This window comes from Phacochoerus africanus, chromosome 1 (assembly GCF_016906955.1).
Source record: "Phacochoerus africanus isolate WHEZ1 chromosome 1, ROS_Pafr_v1, whole genome shotgun sequence".
Taxonomy (NCBI): Eukaryota; Metazoa; Chordata; class Mammalia; order Artiodactyla; family Suidae; genus Phacochoerus; species Phacochoerus africanus.
In genome coordinates this window covers 201,187,787-201,211,690 of record NC_062544.1, presented here as the reverse complement: position 1 = coordinate 201,211,690, position 23,904 = coordinate 201,187,787, and the positions used below count along the sequence as shown (strand labels likewise).

Genomic DNA, 23,904 nt, shown 5'->3' with positions numbered 1-23,904 from the left:
ATTTTAATAATTCCAATTTGCTTCTTATATAGATGTAATGTCTCTAGGTTTATACTCTCTGCAGAAACTGGAATGTTTTGTTATGTCAAGTGATTCTGGAATTATGGTGAATTGGATCTATATATCAAGATACCCCACACTTTGGTCACTGTGAGGTAATTTTACACAATTTTCCTACTTGCATCCTAAGGTTGTTATTATTCCTTTGATGTGCTAAACATATAGTTTTGTTTTCATGGCTTTGTTTCCCAGTTGAGTCCTATACTTTAATCCATAAATGGATCATGGATTAAACAATGGCTCACATTCCTAATGACAGCTGCTACTTCTAAACAGTCATATGTGGCTCCTGTTGGTAGTAATTACTTAGCATTTTGCCTATACTTCACATACTGCTTTTCTTGATATTGATACTGTCTTTCAAATTACACTATCAATTTCCCCCAATCCTAATAAAAATAGGTTAAGTCTCCTTGTTATATGCTCTTATAGCATTCTCAGTTTCACTCAAGTAAGCAAATATTGTTACTGGCAATCAATGCCCAAGCAAATATTTGAAATTTAGAGTTACAGTTTGTAAACAGAGGAGAAAACAGTGATTAAGGGTACAAACAACTCATAAAAAACCTTAGATAATTACACTCTTGTCATCTCAATAAATTAGAACAAACATCTTGATCCATTAGAGATATGGAGTGTGGTTTGTGAAAAGGGTGCCCAATTAGTCAGGAGGAGCAGGTCAACAAAAGACGCACCATGTGTTCATTACAGCTACTGCTAACCTATTAAAAGACTTCTCCCTCTGAGCCTCTGACTTCAGAACCTTTTCAGTATAGCACTCTTGGGGCCTCTACCACTTATTTACCTTCGTATATGAAACCTATATGCCATCCCTGAACTCAATCACTAATGTATCTTCCAAATCTTAAAAAATTATATGAGTCAAAAAATAAATAATGAGGTATCATCTCAACAAATACCTTGCTTGGCTTGATACAGAGTTTACAGAAATATTACACGTAAGTTGAAAAAAGCAAAATTCTCTCATAAGCTATTAAGAGTCAATATCTATTTTTTTAAAAAAGCTTCCAGAATTAAAATATATTTTGATTAACACTTGCTTCAAACTTAAAGTCAGAATAGAGAATTATGGATGTTATGCTGATTACATATACTAATTAGAAAAGTTTCGTGTAGTTATCTGTAGGACCAGAAAAAACAGAAAAAGTCCCTCCAAACATCTATCAAAAAGTGAACACACGGAGTTCCCGTCGTGGCGCAGTGGTTAACGAATCCGACTAGGAATCATGAGGTTGCGGGTTCGGTCCCTGCCCTTGCTCAGTGGGTTAACGATCTGGTGTTGCCGTGAGCTGTGGTGTAGGTTGCAGACTCGGCTCGGATCCCGCAGTGCTGTGGCTCTGGCGTAGGCCAGAGGCTACAGCTCCGATTCGACCCCTAGCCTGGGAACCTCCATATGCCGCAGAAGCGGCCCTAGAAATGGCAAAAAGACAAAAAAAAAAAAAAGTGAACACACATACTTTATTCTAAAAGGAAAAACAAAAACTTCTATTTACTTACTTGTTGAGAAAACAAACAGTAGAACTGATATAAAAATTGGGGTGTGATAAAGCACACATTCTGGAAAACAAGATTAAATTGAAATAATTAAAATACTTAGGTCTAAAAGAGAAACAATTTCTAAAAATGGCTATTAAAGAATCCAAAAATACAATCGCAGTTGATCTAAACATTAAGAACTTACCCATAGAAAATGGGAAAACAGGATTCATATTTTATTAAAAAATGTCTATAAGTCTATGCAGCATTGCAAATGCTAGAATAAAATACCTTTGACTTGTATTATTGCCAAGCAATACCATAATTTTGAATTTACAACCTGACAAGTATTATTTAATACTTTTAGGACAAAATAACATCAAGGAAATCAAATTAATTACATTCTAATTTGCATAAAGTAATCAATTTCAAGTGTGAATTCTGATGTGTTCTGACAAATTTATACACCCATGTAACCACCACACAATCAATTAGAGAAGTTTTCTGTCATGTTAAGTTCTCTTATATCCATTTCCAGCTAATTCTATCACCTATACTTTTGGCCTCTGGCAACTACTGATTTGCTTTATGTGAATACACATTAAGTTAATGACAAAATGACAAAAGTATATTCCATAAGGTGTTATTTTTACTTATAGAAACAACTTTAAAGAATAATTCATATGGGAGTTCCTGTTGTGGCTCAGTGGTAATGAACCCACCTAGTATCCATGAGGATGTGAGTTTGATGCCTGGAACTCAGTGGAGTTAAGGATTTGGCATTGCTGTGAGCTGTGGAGTAGGTCACAGTCACGGCTTGGATCTGGTGTTGCTGTGGCATAGCCTGGGAATTTGATCTGACCCCTAGCCTGGGAATTTCCATATGCCACGGGTACAGCCCTAAAAAAAAAAAAAAAAAAGAAGAAGAAAGTAAGCTGTATGATAATAGCACTCCTTAAATTGAAACCTCAAATACTCTGTTAGTAACTGATTCTAAAATATCTCCATGAACTCACCTTATAAAAAAAATACTGTACAAGGGTAGCTATTCTAATATAATAAAAATGACCATGAACAAAAAGCAATTTGGAGAGGAATTTAAATCTAGCTATTGCATAGTCACTGTTCCTTGCAGCTTGTCTTCCTTCTTTCCCCATGATCCCTGTAATAAAGTGGACAAAAAGGTAAATTCATTGATAACTTGTAAGTATAATTTTCATGCTATATCTGCAAATATCTTTAGATTATTTATAACAGTTAAACCTGGACCTAAGATCACTATATTCTAAAATATAGCAGACAATATAGAGGTGCCGCTGCACTGCAGCGGGTTAAGGATCTGGTGTCTTCTCTCCAGCCCTGTACAGTGGGTTAAGAATCTGGCATTGCTGCAGCTGTGGCACAGGTTGAAACTGCAGCTTGGATTTGAGCCTTGGAACTTCCATATGCCATGGGGGTGTCCAAAAAAGAAAAAAATATATAGTAGACAATAGATTCCCCAAAGGAATACAACATGTAACTAAAACATGTAATTGGAATTCCCATCGTGGCTCAGCGGAAACGAATCGGACTGGCATCCATGAAGATGCAGCTTTGATCCCTGGCTTTGCTCAGTGGGTTAAGGATCCAGCACTGCTGTGAGCTGTGGTGTGGGGTCACAGACATTGCTCAGATCCCGTGTTGCTGTGGCAGTGGCGTAGACCAGGAGCTACAGCTTGGATTCGACCCCTAGTCTAGGAACTTCCATGTGCTGTGGGTGCAGCCCTAAAAAGACAAAAAAAAAAAAAGTAATTGATATAACGCTGTAACATATACCGGGCATGTAACATCAATTTTCAAAGAATTAGAATAAAATACAATTAATATAAAAATAATATTAAGAGTTCCCGTCTTGGCTCAGTGGTTAATGAATCCAACTAGGAACTATGAGGTTATGGGTTCAATCCCTGGCCTTGCTCAGTGGGTTAAGGATCCGGTGTTGCCGTGAGCTGTGGTGTAGGTCACAGATGTGGCTTGGATCCCGCGTTGCTGTGGCTGTGGCATACGCTGGTAGCTACAGCTCTAGTTCCGATTCGATCCCTAGCCTGGGAACCTCCATATGCCACGGGAGCGGCCCAAGAAAACGGCAAAAAGACAAAAAAAAAAAAAGTTCAGGATCTAAGAACATCTTTTTTAGACTAACAAGAAGCACTAGTTAACAGATTTTTAATGAAAAGAATGCTGTAAAACAGCTTTAACTTCACTGTTTCCAACGAACATAATAAATATGCCATACGCAAATTTCGACCAAGCCAAAATGACTATGTTTAACTGTTTTAAAACTTTAATGCATAGGTCAGTGTGCTTTTTAAAACAAAAATGTACACTATTATTTGATTTGAAATCAGTACATAATTTTATCTGATAAATGAGTCCTTTTTTTGTTACAATTATTGTCTAGGTTTCAAAAGAGTTACTGCCAAGCTTGTTTTTCAATGCTGAAGTACTTTGAAAAAATTTTTTAAATTAAAAATTTTAATTTTTATCATAAAAGGATCAAAATATTCCAAAATGTATAGGTAAAGACAATCACCTATATTTACAACACCTAGAGAAAACCACTATCTCTGGTCTATATCCTTTTAGAATTAATTTTTCCTTCTGCATACATATATACATACAAACAAATGTATAAAGATACGGGAATATTTGTTTTGTAATCTGCTTTTGTCACTTACTATACTATAAACATGGTTTATAACTTATGTTTGTCAATATATTCATTTATTTTCTTAAAAGGAATTCCTAGATGCGTAACTGTTAGGTCAACAGACACACATTTAAAATGGTTATACACAGTAATGCAGGATATACCAATTTATAATTCCACAACATCATATAAGGGCATTTGTTACACCTTTGCCAATTCCAGGTTTTCTCAATCTGTAATTTTTGCCAATCTGACAGGCAATCTTAAATTCTTTTGATTATTAGGGAGAATGAAGACTTTTTTCATTCATTTAATATTCATTTTAAATTTCTCCTGTTGTGACAACAGATGGCTCACATCATTCATTCAACATACTTCCATGAGAGTTTTTCCTTTTTTTTTAGGGTCACACCCCCGGCATATGGAAGTTTCAGGCTTGGGGTCAAATTGGTGCTACAGCTGCCAACCTATGCCACAGCAACGCAGGATGAGCTGTGTCTGCGACCTACACCACAACTCATGTCAAAACCAGATCCCCGACCCATTGAGTGAGGCCAGGGATCGAACCTGCATCCTCATGGATACTAGTCGGATTTGTTTCCACTGCATCACAATGCGAACTCCCTACAAGAGTGTTTTTCTTATTCTGCCTTACTTTAAGACCTCATATATTAGGAATATTAAGACTTTGTAAATATTCTTTATTAGTTTTGTCTTTAAATTTGTTTATAGGAAGTATTTACTTCTGCCATACCTATTGATCTTTCCCTTTTTAGTTCCTTGCTTTGGTTGGTTTTGTACTTAAAAGATCCTTCCATACTTCAAATAACAAGATTATTCATTAAGGTTTCCTATTATTTTTTATGGTCCTTAAAAATTATTTAAATCTTTAATCCACCTGGATTTTTTTTGCTATCAGCGATGGAAAGGGACCCACTTCCTTTTTTTCTCAAATAACTAGTTATATCAGTACTTTTTATATATATATATATATAAAATGATTTTTATTTTTTCCATTATAGCTGGTTATATCAGTACTTTTTATCAAATAATTTGTTTCCCTACTTATGTGAAACATCTCCTTTTATATATAATAAATTCCTAGGTCTTTGAATTGATTCTGTTCACTGGTCTGGTTGTTACCATACTACAATCAAACTGTTATAAACACTATAGTTTTTTATGCTCTAACATATAGCATAGGAAATTATCAAATTGTTTTGAAGATTTATAGGAAACAACAGGACATGCACCAAAAAGAAAATGAAGTTTTCAAAATGAAGAGTTAATTATCCCGAAGAGGAAGGAGTTGATTTGAGTGGAAATATTAGTCAATAACCACTCATCAAAGTACAGAGGCAGTTCCAGAGCAAGAATTATCCTCTTTTCTAACTCTAAAATTTTATCCTTCAATTAAAAAAACCATACTTTTCTCTTTTGCTTCAGCATTTGTATAATAAAATTATTAAGGAATATAGGTCAGAATACAGTTTAAAGGATTTCCCATTATGGCACAACAGAAACAAATCTGGCTAGTGTCCATGAGTATGCTCAGTGTGTCAGGGATCTGGTCTTGCCGTGAACTGTGGTGTAGACTGCAGACTCGACTCAGATCTGGCATTGCTGTGGCTGTGGCATAGGCCGGAAAATGTAGCACCGATTTGACCTCTAGCCTGGAAACTTCCACATGCCGTGGGTGCGACTCTAAAAAGCAAAAAAAAAAAAAAAAAGGTTTACATAGGAAATAAGTGGTAATTTAACTACAGTTTAGTATAATTCCTTATCTCTAAAACTATCTTTACACTGTAAACCAGCTATAATGGAGAAAATAAAAATCATTAAAAAAATGGCAATTTGGTTTCAGTAAAGGGGCTTAATCCAAATTAAATGTTAATTTAACACTTTCTTTCATTTTTCTCTTTCCTTTAAATTGAGTCTGTAAACTTATGGTGGATTTAAAATGGTATAAAGGCCATAAACATGAGATGTTTAAGTAATGATATTAGTAGCACTGTAAACACAAGTTAGAGCAAGTCTATGAGTCTGGAGGATTTGTATATTTAAAAAGAGGTCTATTACCCAAATTTGAGAAACACTGCTCTAAATTGCAGTGAAAAGTCAATATTACCCTAGTGACAAAATAATATTGAACTACAGCTAATGCTATTAAGCTAGAAATCTCTGTCAAAATTGAAAAAAAAAAAATCTTTAAAATAATTGTTGAATCTTTAGATTGATGAATAAATTAATTAATATTCTAAAAAAAGAACTGAAGGGAGTTTCTGTCGTGGCTCAGTGGTTAACGAATCCGACTAGGAACCATGAGGTTGTGGGTTCGATCCCTGGCCTTGCTCAGTGGGTTAACGATCTGGCATTGCTGTGAGCGGTGGTGTAGGTTGCAGAAGCAGCTTGGATCCAGCGTTGCCGTGGCTCTGGTATAGGCCAGCGGCTACAGCTCCAATTAGACCCCTAGCCTGGGAACCTCCATATGCCGCAGAAGCGGCCCTAGAAATGACAAAAAGACAAAAAAAAACCAAGAATTGAAAACCATGATGGTTAACTATGTAAATCCCAAATTTGGAGTTTAAAAATGATAAAATAGGAGTTCCCAGAGTGGCTCAGGGGAAACAAATCTGACTTGTATCCATGAGGACAAAGGTTCAAACCTTGGCCTTGCTCAGTGGGTTAAGGATCCAGCGTTGCCGTGAGCTGTGATGTAGGTCGTAGACTCGGCTCAGATTTAGCGTTGCTGTGGCTGTGGTGTAGGCTGGCAGCTACGGCCCTGATTCGACCCTAGCCTGGGAACCTCCACATGCCATGGGTGCAGCACTTAAAAAAGATAAGGAGTTCCCGTCGTGGCGCAGTGGTTAACGAATCCGACTAGGAATCATGAGGTTGCGGGTTCGGTCCCTGCCCTTGCTCAGTGGGTTAACGATCTGGCATTGCTGTGAGCGGTGGTGTAGGTTGCAGACGCGGCTCGGATCCCGAGTTGTTGTGGCTCTGGCGTAGGCCAGTGGCTACACCTCCGATTGGACCCCTAGCCTGGGAACCTCCATATGCCGCGGGAGCGGCCCAAGAAATAGCAACAACAACAACAACAACAAAAAAAGATAAAATAATGTGAAAGTACTTTTAAAAGGTACAAAATGGCATGTACTTTATTGGGAAGGAGAATTGGCAAAGATAAAATTAACTAATGTGGCATTTATTTCTTTGAAAATTTGGAGTTAAAATATCCTAAATATTGGGCTTAATTATAATTGGTTTCTGATGGGGATACACTATGACATATTACCCTGTTGCATTTAGATTCTCGTTAATATATTTGATATTGTGCCTTAGTCTACAAAAGGAAAATTCAAAATCACCAAATAACTTTAAAAGTTCAAGGGAAAAGAAAAAAAATCAGTCACCTATGCCAACATGTGCTTCTTGTATCATGCTGACATCATTAGCACCATCACCAACAGCCAATGTTATAGGTTTCTCAGGTGAGATTTTTATCAGTCTTATTACCTGAAAGACATAGAACTAATTAGTTATGATAAAATTTCAATCTTCTATTTATATGTCATTGATCTGAAATGACTCTGTTGTAAGAACAGTAAAGTATTGAAAAAAATTAATTCTATATCAGATAATAACATGCACTTTTTTGTGAGGGCTGTATACATTAAGATGCTAAGAATGACTTTCAGAAATGACATAGCAAAACAGAGTACCATCTCTGGATTTATTTATTTATTTGTCTTTTTAGGGCAGCACCTGTGGCATATGGAGGTTCCCAGGCTAGGGGTCCAATCGGAGCTGTAGCTGCTGGCCTACACCACAGCTTACAGCAACACCAGATCCTTAACCCACTGAACAAGGCCAGGGATCGAAGCTGTGTCCTCATGGATACTAGTCGCATTCGTTTCCGCTGAGCCACGATGGGAACTCCCCAACTTTCGATTTTATGATGGAAAGCAAGAATCTTTTAAATACAATTTAAATTTGTAAAAAGCTTAATAGTGATTAAGTATGTAGAAATAATTACAATTAATTGAACTTCGTCAGGCGAATTTTTTTCTTTCTCAAGAAATTATTCCTTCCATTTTGATATAGAGGAAAGATAATTATTTTCTCTTGTAACAAAATCTTTTAAAATATAAAAAGCAATCAGATTAGGAGTTCCTACTGTGGTGCAGTAGGTTAAAAATCTAATTCAGGTTGCTGTGAAGCTGTGGGTTTGATCCCTGGCTCAGCACAGTGGGTTAAAGGATCTGGCACTGCTGCAGTTGCAGCATGGGTCACAACTATGGCTCAACTTCAATCCCTGGCCCAGGAATTTCCATAAGCCACTTAAAAAAAAAAAAAAAAGCAATCAAGACTAAAATCAATAAATTCAAAAGAAAGGTTTCTTTGGGATACCTGAATGTATTTTATGAAGAATCTAGGCATTAGCTCTGTTTGATCCTCACATTTAGTCTCCACAGATGGGGGTACATGGATGATGATGATGATAATAATAATAATAAAGGCATTACAGCAAAATTCCATGAAGCCAAAAAGACCCAGATGTATAATTTATTAGATCTATATGTGAAACATTCAGTGTTTATAAAAATATTTGATAGGATTTCACTCGAATCATAACTGACACAAATATTCCCTGTGTATAGCTTCATATCACAAGTTAATCACCTTTTCAATTACTTAATAGCCATTTTTAACAAAGAGAATTATTACTTTCATGAGACTGCAAAGATAAGCAGAGATTCAAAAACCACCTGGAGGTGCATAAGAGCTGAAGTCTTCTAGGCTCCCTTACAAGTTAAGTACCTAACTTTCAAGGCCTTAGTTATCAACACTTAGTTCAAATTTGTGTCTCAGGAAAATCACAAACTGCCATCTATCACATGGTCATTTCTAGGTCATTATAAATGGTAAAACTTCAATACTCATTCTGAAATTTCCAAAGGCCTAATGTACCTGGTTAGAATTCATAATATAGGTAGTTCCCGTCGTGGCGCAGTGGTTAACGAATCCGACTAGGAACCATGAGGTTGCGGGTTCGGTCCCTGCCCTTGCTCAGTGGGTTAATGATCCGGCGTTGCCGTGAGCTGTAGTGTAGGTTGCAGACGCGGCTCGGATCCCACGTTGCTGTGGCTCTTGCGTAGGCCAGTGGCTACAGCTCCAATTAGACCCCTAGCCTGGGAACCTCCATATGTCAGGGGAGCGGCCCAAAGAAATAGCAAAAAGACAAAAAAAAAAAAAAAGAATTCATAATATAAGTGACTGGCTCCTACTAAGAGTCATACAATGAATACCATCAAATGGAATTAGATAAGATATTAACCTTAAAGAATACTTTTAAATCTAAATATCTTTATTGAACATTTTATGACATAAACATACCTTTGCTTTCTGCAGTGGTGCCATACGACAGCATAATACGGCTGAACAATTCCTACAAACTTCCATAAATAGTTTTTCATGCTCTCTGAGCGCAAGAGACAGACTGGTCCCATCTACCACCAGGCCATGTTGAATCACATGATCCTCTGTAATCCTAAAAAAGAAAATAATTATATCCCCTGTGAGATACCTTAAAACCCTATTATTTATACTCATTTAGCAAACAATAGATTCTTTTTCAAAGATGGACCATTCATTCACTCACAGACTTCACTGTTACAAAACTGATGTTAGGGAACAAACTAAGCTGTATTATTGAAAGTTATGATTAAGCATAACTGAGAGTAACTGATACGAGGAGTATAACAGATAAAATTTAATTTTACAATGAACTGATGTACACATACAGTAACTGCATCTACTAAAATGTGAATGTAACATATAATCTGAGGATATTCTCCCAAACTGTATGAAAAGTCTTACAAAAATAAAAACATTATTAGTTATGCATTTAGCAAATCCTAAGTTTAAAAAATTAAATAAAATAAAAATGTTCAGGAAAATTCATGAGCTAGACTCACTGTACATTTAAGTAGGAAGGAAAGGAATGAAAGAACCCATCTCATGATATTAACCTTACAATGGACTGTAATGCCAGGTATTACCAGGTTGGAACATGGATAACATCTCCCTTGTGGGCATATACTACACTGAGCACTATTCCAAAACACAGTCTAATTCTGGCAGCTGGGCAAACTATTTGTGACAAGAAAGAGAAAAGAATTTTGGATCTGTATGTAAATCAACTATATTGTTGAGCACACTATCTTGTTCAGCCGTTTCTCCTCACCCCTCTTTTGGTAATAAGATTCTCTGAATGAAAGAAGCACTGTATAGCGTGTGGCGGAACAGGCTTCTTTATGCTGTTGAAGGCCAGCACTCAAAGCAGCATTGTGCAAAATCCACCACAAAGAAAATACTACAGCTCACCACTGGGTTCACAGTATAGCAAGAATGCTACTGAGAAACATCCTTACATTTCATTTTATTTTCTTCTCAGCTTTATTGTGATATTACTGATATAATGTATGTGAGTTTAAGGTGTGCAACATGATGATTTGACACACATTTATATATATAGCAAAAAATGACTACCACAATTAAGGTTAGCTAACACCCCCGTCCTCATGCAAATACTTTTTTTTTTTGGTAGTAATAACACTTAAGATCCACTCTCTTTACAACTTTTCAACTTCTCTACTCTATTAACAGTAGAGTACTGTTAATTACAGTCACCAGGCTGTACATCAGACCCCCAGAACTTATTCATCTGGCAGTTTGTACCCTTTGAATGTCACTCCCCATTTCCCCACACCTTGGCTCTGGGCAACCAACCATTCTACCATTAGTTTTGTTTCTCTCTGACTTATCTTACTCAGCATAATGCCCTCATGGTCCATCCATGATGTTGCAAAAGACAAGATTTCCTTTTATTTTAATGTTGAATAATAATCCTTTGTATGTATACACACACTTTCCTTACCCATACACCTATCAATGGACACTTAGGCTGGTTCCACTCTTGGCTACTGTGAATAATGCTGCAATGGAGAGGAGAGTGCAGACATCCCTGAGAGAGTGATTTTACCTACTATGGGTAAATACCCAGCAGTGGAATTGCCGGGTCGTATGGTAGTTTTATTTAACTTTTTTTCCATACTGTTCTCCACGTTGGCTGTACCCTCAATTTTTAAATGACAAGTGAGACTATTAACTGAGCAACAAGCTTAGTTCCCTTCGTGGCTCAGTGATTAACAAATCCGACTAGGAACCATGAGGTTGTGGGTTCGATCCTAGGCCTTGCTCAGTGGGTTGGGGATCTGGCGCTGCCGTGAGCTGTGGAGTAGGTTGCAGACGCGGCTTGGATCCCGCGTTACTGTGGCACTGGTGTAGGCCTGTGGCTACAGCTCCGATTTGACCCCTAGCCTGGGAAGTGGCCCAAGAAATGGCAATAAATAAATAAATAAATAAATAAATAAATAAGCAACAAGCTATAAAAATTAACATATATTGATAAATTTTAGTCTTGTAATATTTAAACAATATTTTCTATAAGTTAAAATGATGTCTTTCATAGTATGCCTAATAACTACTGTGTGGCACTATAATAAGTGGTAAACAATTAACATTTACAACATAAACTTCTAAAAAATGTGTATTTCTTTTATTAACTCTACCATATCTAAAATCAGCACCTACACTGACTGTCTTTCCTACTGGCTTAACTTTACTTAGCAACCTGTGCTGCCTCCAAAGCATTCAGCCTAAGCAGAGCCTCAGCACATGGCTTCATAAAGAGTAGTAGCCAAGGGTAAGAGAGATCAGATAAGTTTTCCTAGGAAATCTTTCTGAGGCACACTAAATTAGGTATTCCTCTAGAGAGGCTTCATAAATCACCATACCACCTCACAATCCATGGAATAACATTTATGAAATATGGAAAAGCACCTCACAGTTCTGGCATGCAGTAAAATAGCATCTGCTCATCTCTGTAGCTTCATGTCTCAGTACTTCCCACATCCTCTCCCATCGACACCATTCTATGGTCACACTTAACTACCATCAATTCCTTGAAAGAGTCTCTCTCAGCTCTGGGAATTTGCATACTGCTTCTTGGTGTTACTCTCTGACCAGCTTACATGTAATCTCAGGAGACAACACAGTCTTGAGTTCTAATATAGAGCTAGACCTTAGTCTAGAGTTGTGCCTAAGCCAAACTTCCCTCTCTGTCCACCCACAGCCCTCTGTTCTTGCCTCAGTTACAATTCAATGATGATAGGTCTATGACAACATGATTTACTACAGTTTTTCCTACACATTGTAAATATTCTGAGAATAAACAATACAACTTAAATGATTCTGTGCTCCAAATGCCTAGATAGGAGACAATCAATATGTGTAAAGAAATGGATATATACACAAAAGATTTCAAAGGCATGGGATTCTTTTGCTATATGTAAGATTTTTAGAACAGATACTTCCTAAAAGTCTATAAATCAAAATCTCATTGACTCACACGGTTAACTCACAAAACATATTCCATCAAAAAGATGGTATCTCTAAAATATAACATAAATTTCACATAGCAAGCCTAAAACTTATTTTAAGGTATAAACTTCATTTTATAATACAGCTTTTGTACAAAAAGGGAAATGAACAATATCCACAATCTTTACAAATTCACTAAAAGTATATACATACATAGAAAACAAATATTATCATAAACAGATAAAAACTCTCTTTAGACTATTGTATTCTGTTATTAACCATATCTTATCACTTTCAGGATTGATTGATTGATTGATTGATTTGCTTTTTAGGGCCATACCCGAGGCAGATGGACACGCCCAGGCTAGGGGTTGAAATCAGAGTTATAACTGCCAGCCCACGCCACAGTCACAGCAATGCGGGATCTAAGCCAGGTCTACAACCCACACCACAGCTCATGGCAACACCAGATGCCTGACCCACTGAGCAAGGATACTAGCTGGATTTGTTTCTGCTGCACCTCAACAGGAACTCCCCACTTTCCGTATTTTTAAATGAACATTTATTATTTTTATAACCAGAAATAATATTTAAGAAGGCATATACAAAGCAAATGATTTCTACATTTTAGGGAGCAATTAATTTCTACATCTTAGGGAGTTTTTGACATTATGATACTTAAATATTTAAACAGCACCAAGAGTGTCATCATTGCTCCAAAACTGTAGTATAATTAACTAGATCAATCACCTTTTTAAACGCAAGCAAAGAACCTTCTGAGAGTTGTACTGTCTCTTTAAAACATTCCTTAGCAGCTCCTGCTGTGGCACAATGGACTGGCAGCATCTTGGGAGCACTGGGATGTAGGTTCAATCCCCAGCCCAGCATAATGGGTTAAGGATCCAGCGTTGCTGCAGCTTCGGCTTAGGTTGAAACTGTGGCCCAGATCTGATTCCTGGCCCCGGAGCTCCATATGCCACAGGGTGGCCAAAAATGAAAATAAATAAATAAAACATTCCTTAAATAAGTTTTTCTTTGATGAAATCCAGAGTTTAGTACCACATCAACGCCTATGTAATAAACATAAATAAAGCACTGAACATACACCGACAACTGCGGCACTGTCTTTTTTTGTATTTGTTCTTCTGAATTAATATGATTAAGACTGCAAAGACAGGCACCTGAAGGACATCTAATATGCCTACATACAAGCAACCCTGATGCTTACACTGAATCACACCTAATTTGTTGTAAAAAATTAGACTGTATTCAATGGGTGTTCCTAAAGTTGATCTGCCTTAAAAAACAGATTTGGAGAAAAAGAGAATGAATTAAAACATAAATACTTATGAAATTATCTTTGAACAGTGAAAATGCAGATTAATTTCCCAGTTTCATCATGTGAACTTCATCAAGAGTTGGCAAATGTTTTCTATAAAGTGCCAGGAATAAACACTTCAATTTTAAGTTTTATGGGCCAGGAGGCTAATATGTAGGTACTTAGTTCCAAGAGAAGAAATAAATTTTTACAAAAAATTTTTAAGTAAAAAATTAAGTATAATTTTTAAAATAATAGAATAAAGTTTTTATTTGGTGTGGGGAAGAACATTTTGATTAATTGGGGTTCAAAGTTAATGTTCTCCATCTTCAAAATCAATTGCAACCTTGTTTATCTTTTGATGATCTGTATGAGTTTTACATTTTATTACAACAGAAAAATCTGTAATGAGATTTTATATTTCATTTTTGATGTCTTTTCAAACAGGTAGCATATTAAAGCATATTATCACTGAATAATAAACATGATGCTTTGCCATCCAACTTGACAATAAAATACAATAACTACTCCACTCTGCTTTAAGAGTGTAATGTTAGGAGTTCCCGTCGTGGCGCAGTGGTTAACGAATCCGACTAGGAACCATGAGGTTGCGGGTTCGGTCCCTGCCCTTGCTCAGTGGGTTGACGATCCGGCGTTGCCGTGAGCTGTGGTGTAGGTTGCAGACGCGGCTCGGATCCCGCGTTGCTATGGCTCTGGCGTAGGCCGGTGGCTACAGCTCCGATTCGACCCCTGGCCTGGGAACCTCCATATGCCGCGGGAGAGGCCCAAGAAATAGCAACAACAACAAAAAAGACAAAAAAAAGAGTGTAATGTTAAAGGTCTATTTTTCTTTTCATGCTTGAACATTATGAATAAATACTACTAATAAAAATATACTATTTGTCATATGGCAAAATGTGTGGCACAGAAAAAACTAATGAGTTATAACTATGTTACTGTGATTTGTAGTGTGTCAGGCAGCAGTGAGAAATGATAAAACCGCTTTATAAGGTCTCTGTTGCAATTATTCAACTGTGCTTTCACAGTGGAAAAGCCTTCCCTGATGTCATGTGAATGAACAAATGTGGCTCTGTTCCAGTAAAAGTTTACAAGGAGTGCCTATAATGGCTCAGCGGTGACGAGTGTGCCTAGTGTCCATGAGGCCGCAGGTTCGATCCCTGGCCTTGCTTAGTGGGTTAAAGATCTGGTGTTGCCATGAGCTATGGTGTGGGTCTCAGATGTGGCTCGGATCTGGTGTTGCTGTGGCTGTGGTGTAGGCTGGCAGCTACAGCTCCAATTCTACCCCTAGTCTGGGAACCTCCATATACCACAGGTGCGGCCCTAAAAAGACAAAACAAAAAAAACTTTACAGACACTGAAATTTGAATATCATATGATTTTCACTCCATGAAATATTACTGTTTGACTTCTTCATTCATTAAAAAAAAAACGTAAAATATTTTGAACTCATGGGCTGTAAAAAAGGGCAGTGGACTGTATTTGGACCCATGGACCATAGCTTGGTGACCAACTCCATGATCTAGATAATTATATTCTTACCTTCTGGCAAGCTGCCTCAGTTTTTCAGCACATTCACTGTCTGATTTCTGGTTTATAAGTTCAAGAATGTTCATTGTTCTGTGAAAATGTCCACATGATAGACTCACACTAACAGCTGTTTCATGTTTATCTCCAGTAAGTACCCACACTTTGATACCAGCCATTCTCAATGCTTCAATAGTTTCTCGAACTTTATCTTGTAGTCTGAAAACAAAAGAGGCAAAATTAGTAATAGAAAATACTTTTTTGACCGTATTTTAAATATAAACCAAGTACAAGTAAGGTAAATTCTCAACTCCTTAATCTAGGAATGTCATATAATACAGCTGAATTTTATTTTTCACATTAGGGTAGTGATCACCTGGCTAATATAAAAACTATAACTTCATAGTTTAAGAATCTATCTTTGAGAGTTCCTGCCATGGCACAGTTGGGAAAGAATCCGACTATAGTAGCTTGGGTCACCGCAGAAGTGTGGGTTCCATTCCCAGCCTGGTGCAGTGGGTTAAAGCTTCTGGTGTAGGCTGTAGCTGTAGCTCAGTTTCAATTCCTGGCTCGGGAACTTCCAGATTCTGTGGGTATGGCCATAAAATTAAAAAAAAATTTAAAAAAGAATATACCTTCAAAGTCGATTTTTATAGAACCAACTAACTCTACAGAATGCCTTAAATGTCAAGTCAGATTTTCTCTCTTATTGGCAAGAAAATCTCTCATCTCAGTAGTTCAAAAATTAGACTGTAGACAATACAGGTTTATATAACCTCAGGTGAGTCTCAGAAATCTCATGAGGACTACTGAAAAGTAAATGAAAACCTAGATTTTAAAAAATCCAAGCATCCTAAGATCTAGGGGGTAGAGAAAAACATAACAATAGATTATACTGTAGAATTCAACTTAATTCAAGAAACTGTGAAACACACATTGAGAGAGGAACAAAAGCAAAGAATAAGTAGATCTCTAGGCATTCACAGGCTGACAGAAGAGAAAGTCTTCAAATCATTATAATACACTGCCACAAGGATAATGGAATTATCTACAAAAGAAGACTTTCCAAAGAATATTTTTAATCCTATCAGGGGTTAGGAAAGGTCTTTCTGGAGTGCAGATAATATATGAACTATACTTTGTCAATAAGTATTCAAAAATGGATAAGGAAAGAATGATCCAGGCAGAAGGCACAGCTTTATCAAGGAAAAAAGGCACAAAATAGAATAGTTTAAACTACAGTTGTTGTTCCAAGAACTATAGACAGTTTGGTACTGTGGAAATGTAAAGTAGAAGGGGGCAGTGGAAGGAGGTAAGCTGGATAATTAAGCTAGTGCTTAAGATCTTTGTATGGCACACTGAACAGTACTGTAAAAATTCAAGCATAAAGGCAAGACTATAAATGGCTAGATTCTTTCAACTACTTCAGGTATCTGGCTAGAACAAAAATTACACATATGGACTGCTAAAAATTAAGGTTTTAACTCTATTTTGATTTTAAATATATTAAGTTATTATAAAGTGTTAATAAATGGAATTTGTCATAAACGAGAAACATTTGGCTAGAACAATTCTTATGAGAGAAAAATGATACTGCCTGATCTGATACTTACTTGTCTTCTACTGCTGTAGCTCCCAGTAATATCAGGTCTTTCTCTATGAACTGGAAAACATCTGCCAATTTCTCTTCCCGTTGCTGCAAGGCAGTCCTCGCTTCAAATAGGCGTCGATCTATTTCCTCATACTCTTTAGATGTAAACCGTCTATAGGCCATACACAGAGTTCTTAGCCCTTTCTAAAACAAAAAAATTATAAACAAAAATTGAACAAAAATAACTAATGGGGAATTAAGAAGTCATTGAAATAAACTGAGGACCCCATTAGCAAAAATCACTTATAAATAATTTTAAAAGTACTATCATTTAATGATAGGAAATAGACTGTTACAAAATCCTAGTCATCTGGGTTACAGGACACAAATGACATCATAGCCTCTTTCTTTTTTGTCATTTTAGGGCCACACCTGTGAGATATTGAAGTTTCCAGGCTAGGGGTTGAATCGGAGCTGTAGCTGCCAGCCTTCGCCAGAGCTACAGCCACAGCCACACGGGAGCTGAGACGTGTCTGCGACCTACACCACAGCTTCACCATAGCCACACAATACCGGATCCTTAACCCACTAAGCGAGGCCAGGGATCGAACCCACATCCTCATGGATACTAGTCTGAATTGTTACTGCTGAGCCACAACAGGAACTTCTCATAGCTCTTAATTTCCGATGAGTTTTTAAAAAGTTGCTCAAAATATTTAAGGTCATTGAATTGTAAAACATTATAGAGCTTAGACAAGATAATAAAGATGATCTATCTGTGATTTTAAAACCATTTTACCTGGAAAGACAGAAGTTCTACAATGTTACCTTCGAGATTGTCAAGAGAAGCATCCACTTTTATCTACTTTATAAGAATTTTTTGTTGGAGTTCCCTTGTGGCACAGAAGGTCAAAGACCTGGTGTTGTCACTGCAGTGGCTCAGGTCACTGCTGTGGTGTGGGTCTGATCCCTAGCTCAAGAACTTCCACATGCTGTGGGCATGACAAAAAAATAAAAAATAAAAAAAGGAATTTTTTTTTTAAGCAAAGGGGACTATAATTTCCTGAAGATTCATGGTATGTCAAATTCATAATTCAAATAAAGAAGCCTGTAAGATGGTCATAATCAAACAACCAATAATCTAGAAGCATTGAATAATTTAAAATTGTATCATTATATCTTTGCTGGTGAATTAGAAGTACACAAAACTTAGGATATTATATTTGATTATTTGTTTCTACTAGGTGCAAACTTTTCTTATGATGTTACTATCTGGAAGTTGCTATCTAAACCTGAAAGCTAGAGTTCCTGTTGTGCTGCAGGGGAAACGAATCTGACTAGGATCCATGAGGTTGTGGGTTTGATCCCTGGCCTCGCTCAGTGGGTTAAGGATCCGGCATTGCTGTGAGCTGTGGTGTAGGTCCCAGCCGAAGCTTGGATCTGATGTTGCTGTGGCTGTGGTGTAGGCCAGCAGCTGTAGCTCTAATTTAACCTCTAGCCTGGGAACCTCCCTATGCTATGGCTGTGGCCCTAAAAAAAAATCAAAAATAAAAAACCAAAACCAAACTAAATCTGAAAGCTTATAAAAGTTCTTTTTCTGAGTGTTCCCTGGTGGTCTAGCGGTTGGGACTCAGTGCTTTCACTACTGTGGCTTGGGTTCAATCCCTGGCCTAGGAACTGAGATCCCACATCAAGCTGCTGCATGTTGTGGCCGAGAAGAAAAGTTTTGTTTTTTTGTTTTTTTTTTTCAATACATTTTCCCCAGAAAATAGCAAAATAAATGTTCTATAACAGGAGTTGGACAAGGTAGGTTTTAAAGTACTATATAACACTATTTAGCAGATTTCTAAATACTGACATTCCTTGATTTACAAATGACCTACACCTGTAAACAATGTTTATAGGTGTTAAATTTTTGTACACCTCCCTTTTTGTACACCTACACCTGTTTCTCTTAAGTAAAAGGGACCACTAGTGTTATTAACATATGAAATTCATTCATTCATTCTATAATAAACTTTTATTGAGTGTCAACTTACAGACCAGCATTGTTCAGGATAGTAAAAGGACAGAAAAGTACAACAGTGTCTTTTCTTGTCAATGACTTTATAGTGGTAAATGAACTAGACCATAAACAAAGAATGGGAGAAAAGAAATATAAGCAAGCAAAGGAGTCAGGTGAGCTAAGTATGGAGCACACATTTACAGAAATGAGGTCCTAAGACTGACAGAGAGCTGCTTAATAATATTCCTCTTCACATGGATTGTGGCACTTTGTTTTTTTTAAGATACTCTGACACTCTTTTATTAAAGACAGAATTCACATGCCATAGTTCACCTTAAAGAGTACAATTCAGTGGTCTTTAGTGTACTCATTATTACTACTTCTAGATCTCTTCACCACCCCTAAAAGGAATTCCATATCCATTAGCAAACACTTTCCTTTCTTTTCTCCCTTCCTCCAGGTCCTGGCAACCACTAATCTGCCTTTTGGCTCTGTGAATTTGCTTGTTCTGGATAATTCATATAAATGAATATGGGGTCCTTTGTGACTAGCTTCTTATACTGAACAAACTTTTCAAAGTTTATCCATGATGGTGCATATATCAATATTTCATTCCTTTTAATGGCCAAATAACATTCCATTATATGGATATGACACATTGTTTAATCCATTCATCAGTTGGTGGACATTTGGGTGTTTCCATTTTTTTGGCTATTAGGAATAATGCTGCTAAGAATATTTCTGCACAAGTTTTTGTGTGGACTTATGTTTTCAACAATCTTATTTCACCTAGGAGTGAAATTACTGGGTCATACAGTAATTCTATATTACCCTATGCTCTATGAGGATCTGTTAAATTATTTTCTAAAGTAGCTGTATCATTTATATTCCCATCAGTAATGTATGAGGGGATCCAGTTTGTACACCTCCATGGAATTTTTGTACACCTCCCTTTTTAATACAGCAATTTGAGTGGTGCTTGCAGCCATAAGTACTCTATATAAATACATGACAGATTCAAATAGAAGACATATTTCAGCAGGTTAAAAGTAATTTTTTAATAAAAGAATGAGGAGCTAACATGTAATGTAACTGAAACTGCAGAATTTCTATAATACTTGATAAAATACTAATGTAAAAATGAAACCTCAAATCTTTCATATATATGAAAGCATTTTTTTTCATTTTAGCATTTTTTTAAATAAGAGAAATCTGCACTTACCAAAGCAAATTCATCTACATGAATTCTGGTTTTTTCTATTTCTCCACCTATACATTGAGGGAGAATTGATGATTCAGCTCCTTTAGCAAATAACAGTTTCTCACCTAAAAAGAAAAATGAATTATCAAGCTCTTAATATTAAAAAATAAAAATTCATGGAGTTCCCATCATGGCTCAGTCGTTAACGAATCCGACTAGGAACCATGAGGTTGCAGGTTCGATCCCTGGCCTTGCTCAGTGGGTTAAGGATCTGGTGCTGCCGTGAGCCGTGGTGCAGGTCACAGATGCGGCTCAGATCCTGTGTTGCCGTGGCTCTGTCGTAGGTTGGCAGCTACAGCTCCAATTAGACCCTTAGCCTGAGAACCTCCATATGACGCAGGAGCAGCCCTAGAAAGGGCAAAAAGCCAAAAAAAAAAGGAAAGGAAAGTTTAGATTGGTTACCTGAAGGTGCCTGAACAATTACACTCATTCTTCTGCGATCTGAATCAAATTCCAGAATATGAAGCAGTTTGTACCTAAGGGAACAAAAAAGATAAGATAAAATCTTTACTTCTTAAAATAATACTAAGGGAATATTTAGAAAGAATCTCTAAAAGGATATAAAAATGGTTAATTCAGGACAATAAATTAATCTCAACCACATTTTTCAAGATGATAGATTATGTAATAACAAAACAAGATAGAAAAAGAAGGAACTGACATTTATTAAGTACTTGTCAAATGCTATGTACTTTAAATACCTTATTTATTTTTTTAAATTTATTTTTTGTCTTTTTAGGGAACAGCATACGGATTTCCCAGGCTAGGGGTTGAATCAGAGATGTAGCTGCAGGCCTACACCACAGCAATGCTGGATCCAAGTCGAATCTATGACCTACACCACAGCCCACTGAGAAAGGCCAAGGATCGAACTAACGTCTTCATGGGTACTAGCTCGGTTGGTTACTGCTGAACCACCAGAGGAACTCCCCTTATGTTATTTACTAACCATGAGAACCCAAGGAGGTAAGTCTTTACAAATGAAGACTATTAAATTCAGAAGAACATACTAATTTGTCTCAAGTCAAGTAAGATTTTGAGTGGCAGAACAAGGATTGGAATCCAGATCTGCCCAGCTTCATGTTTTTCTCACTAAAAAAGGTGACTAATTCTCAACCTTTTTTTCTGCCCAAACATACATGAGAAATACAGACACTCGCATTAATAACAGAGGCTCATTACAGCAGTGATTCTGAACCTAGAACAGGTATGTGTATGCAGGTGGGGGGAACAAAGGCCTCCTAGGGAGCTGTAAAAGAATTTGTGTAGATGGGTCAGGTGTGGCTTGAAAAATCTTCTGGATGAATTTACACAATGATGTAATATGGAATGTTTTACACATCTCAAAGAAAAACACTGAGTAGAAATATGGTTTCTAAGTTGATAAAATGAGCTAGATAGGCTCCCAGATGAAAGTAGCCAAAGTGGGCACTATTTGGTTCAGAAAAGCATTAGTCTGGAAAAGCACAGGTATAGTTGAGATAGGATTGGAATTGCTAAAACCACAAAAGGTATGATTATAATAAGAATGGACTAATTTTTCAAACAGTAGAAATACTAGAAATAAGATAGCAGTTGCTTGATGTTTGAAAGATAAAAATCATAGGAAAGATAAAGAATTTTTCTTTAGTGAATATAAACTTATGATACTCATTACCCCGAGTATATAAAAATAAACACATAAGTAAATTCATTAAGCTAAAATACACATGAAAGATTCAGAGCATAATATTTTTATTTTTTGGCCACACACATGGCATGTGGAAGTTCCCAGGCCAGAGACTGAACCCGTGCCACAGCAGCAACCCGAGCCACAGCAGTGAGAATGCTGGACCCTTAGCCTACTGAGCCACCAGGAAACATATTGCTACTACTGTGGAATAGGGGTCAGTAAACGTTTTTCTCTAAGGTGCCAGACAGTAAATACTTCAGGCTTTGAAGGGCATATATGGTCTTGGCATTTTTTTAATTTCTTTTTGCAAACACTTTAAATATGTAACTTACTTTGCAGGTTGTACAAAAACAGGCTATAGGCCAGATTTGGCTTCTGGGTCCTTGTTTACCAACTTGTTCTACAGTAAAAACTTAATATACAGAAAAGTACAATACAGAAAAAAATTACCTTTCCAGTTTTCCAAGTGTTTTAACTTCCATAGTTTCTTCAGAATTGCCAATAAATACAATGCCAAATCTAGGGATTAAAGAAAAAGAAATATAAGATTTAAAGGATGATATTTCATATTTTACGATCTAACTAATAAAAATGTTTAAATAAAAGTTTAAGATGTATTTTAAGGTTTTTTTTTTTGAGTATAGTAATTTTTTTTTGGCTGCACCTGCGGCATGTGGAAGTTCCTGGGCCAGGGATTGAACCTGAGCCTGAACCACAGTAGTGGCAATGCTGGATCCTTAACCCTTTGTGGCACACACAAGGGAATTTCCTAGTACAGCATTATTTTTAAGAACTTGAAGGATCAGAGTACATCTAAAACAATATATACACAATAATTTCTCACAAATCATATTCATATTTCATAGTAACCAGACTTTCAGAGAGCTCTTCAAAATATGATTTAATGTAAGCTTAACAAAATTAATGACACATCTCAAATTCCCATTTAAAATAACTAATTCCCACATAAAATAATGTATTTATGAATTCTGTCTTAGAATTTATAATTATTTTCTAGTATTTTCACATTTACTTAAAAGGTATTTTTCTGACAATTTGAAAAATCAGACTTGAACTACCTTGCAGCAGCTTCTACTAGAGCCTTTTCATCTGGTGAAGATGCATAGTACTCCAACTGGGAGGAAGCAAAGCTGGATTGCCAGGGACCATCACCAATGCCGTCAGTCTGAACACTGCTAATCTGCACAGTGTGACAGAGACTCACTGCTTTAAAGAAGAGATCATGCTCTTTAATCTGTAGAAACATAATTAACATCCATAGTAAAAATGCCGATACCAAATAACACTTAGGAAACTAGACACAAAATTCTAAAAATTGCCAATAATAATAATTTGACAAACTAAGATATAAAACAAGAGTGCTTTTTTTTTTTTTTTTTTTTTTACGGCTGCACCCATAGCATATGGAAGTTGCCAGGCTAGGGATTGAATTGGAGCTACAGCTGCTGGCCTGCACCACAGCCACAGCAATGTGGGACCTGAGCCTCGTCCACAACCTACACCACGGCTCACAGCAACGCTGGTTCCCTGACCCACTGAGCAAGCCAGGGATCAAACCCACATCCTCATGGATACTAGTCAGATTCGTTCTGCTGTGCCACAACGGGAACTCCTGAGTGTTAATAATCTTGAATTGCATATACAATACTTGGTTGCCTCTAATTCCAAAGAGTAAAATATCACATTTGCTTTATGACCCTTTAACATATGAATATCTTTTTAGGAGGTATAACCAAACTGCAGGTAGGGGTGAAAACTCTTTTGTGGAAGAATTGAGATATCAAAAGGTATTGAATAAAT

General features: G+C 36.7%; 1 protein-coding gene across 6 annotated transcripts in view; it reads right to left on the bottom strand.

Moving 5' to 3' along the window:
* ATP11B (ATPase phospholipid transporting 11B (putative)) overlaps positions 1-23,904 on the bottom strand; it is a 139,582-nt gene that overhangs the window by 36,027 nt on the left and 79,651 nt on the right. For all 6 annotated transcript variants that reach the window (XM_047787270.1, XM_047787231.1, XM_047787221.1 and 3 more), the window contains 10 exons: positions 23,163-23,338; positions 22,534-22,602; positions 20,814-20,887; positions 20,373-20,476; positions 17,168-17,349; positions 15,570-15,773; positions 9,644-9,797; positions 7,660-7,762; positions 2,574-2,719; positions 1,579-1,638 (listed from right to left, as the gene is read on the bottom strand). In XM_047787270.1, coding sequence (XP_047643226.1) covers positions 1,579-1,638; positions 2,574-2,719; positions 7,660-7,762; positions 9,644-9,797; positions 15,570-15,773; positions 17,168-17,349; positions 20,373-20,476; positions 20,814-20,887; positions 22,534-22,602; positions 23,163-23,338 — 1,272 coding nt within the window. The remainder of the gene's footprint in view (positions 1-1,578; positions 1,639-2,573; positions 2,720-7,659; positions 7,763-9,643; positions 9,798-15,569; positions 15,774-17,167; positions 17,350-20,372; positions 20,477-20,813; positions 20,888-22,533; positions 22,603-23,162; positions 23,339-23,904) is intronic.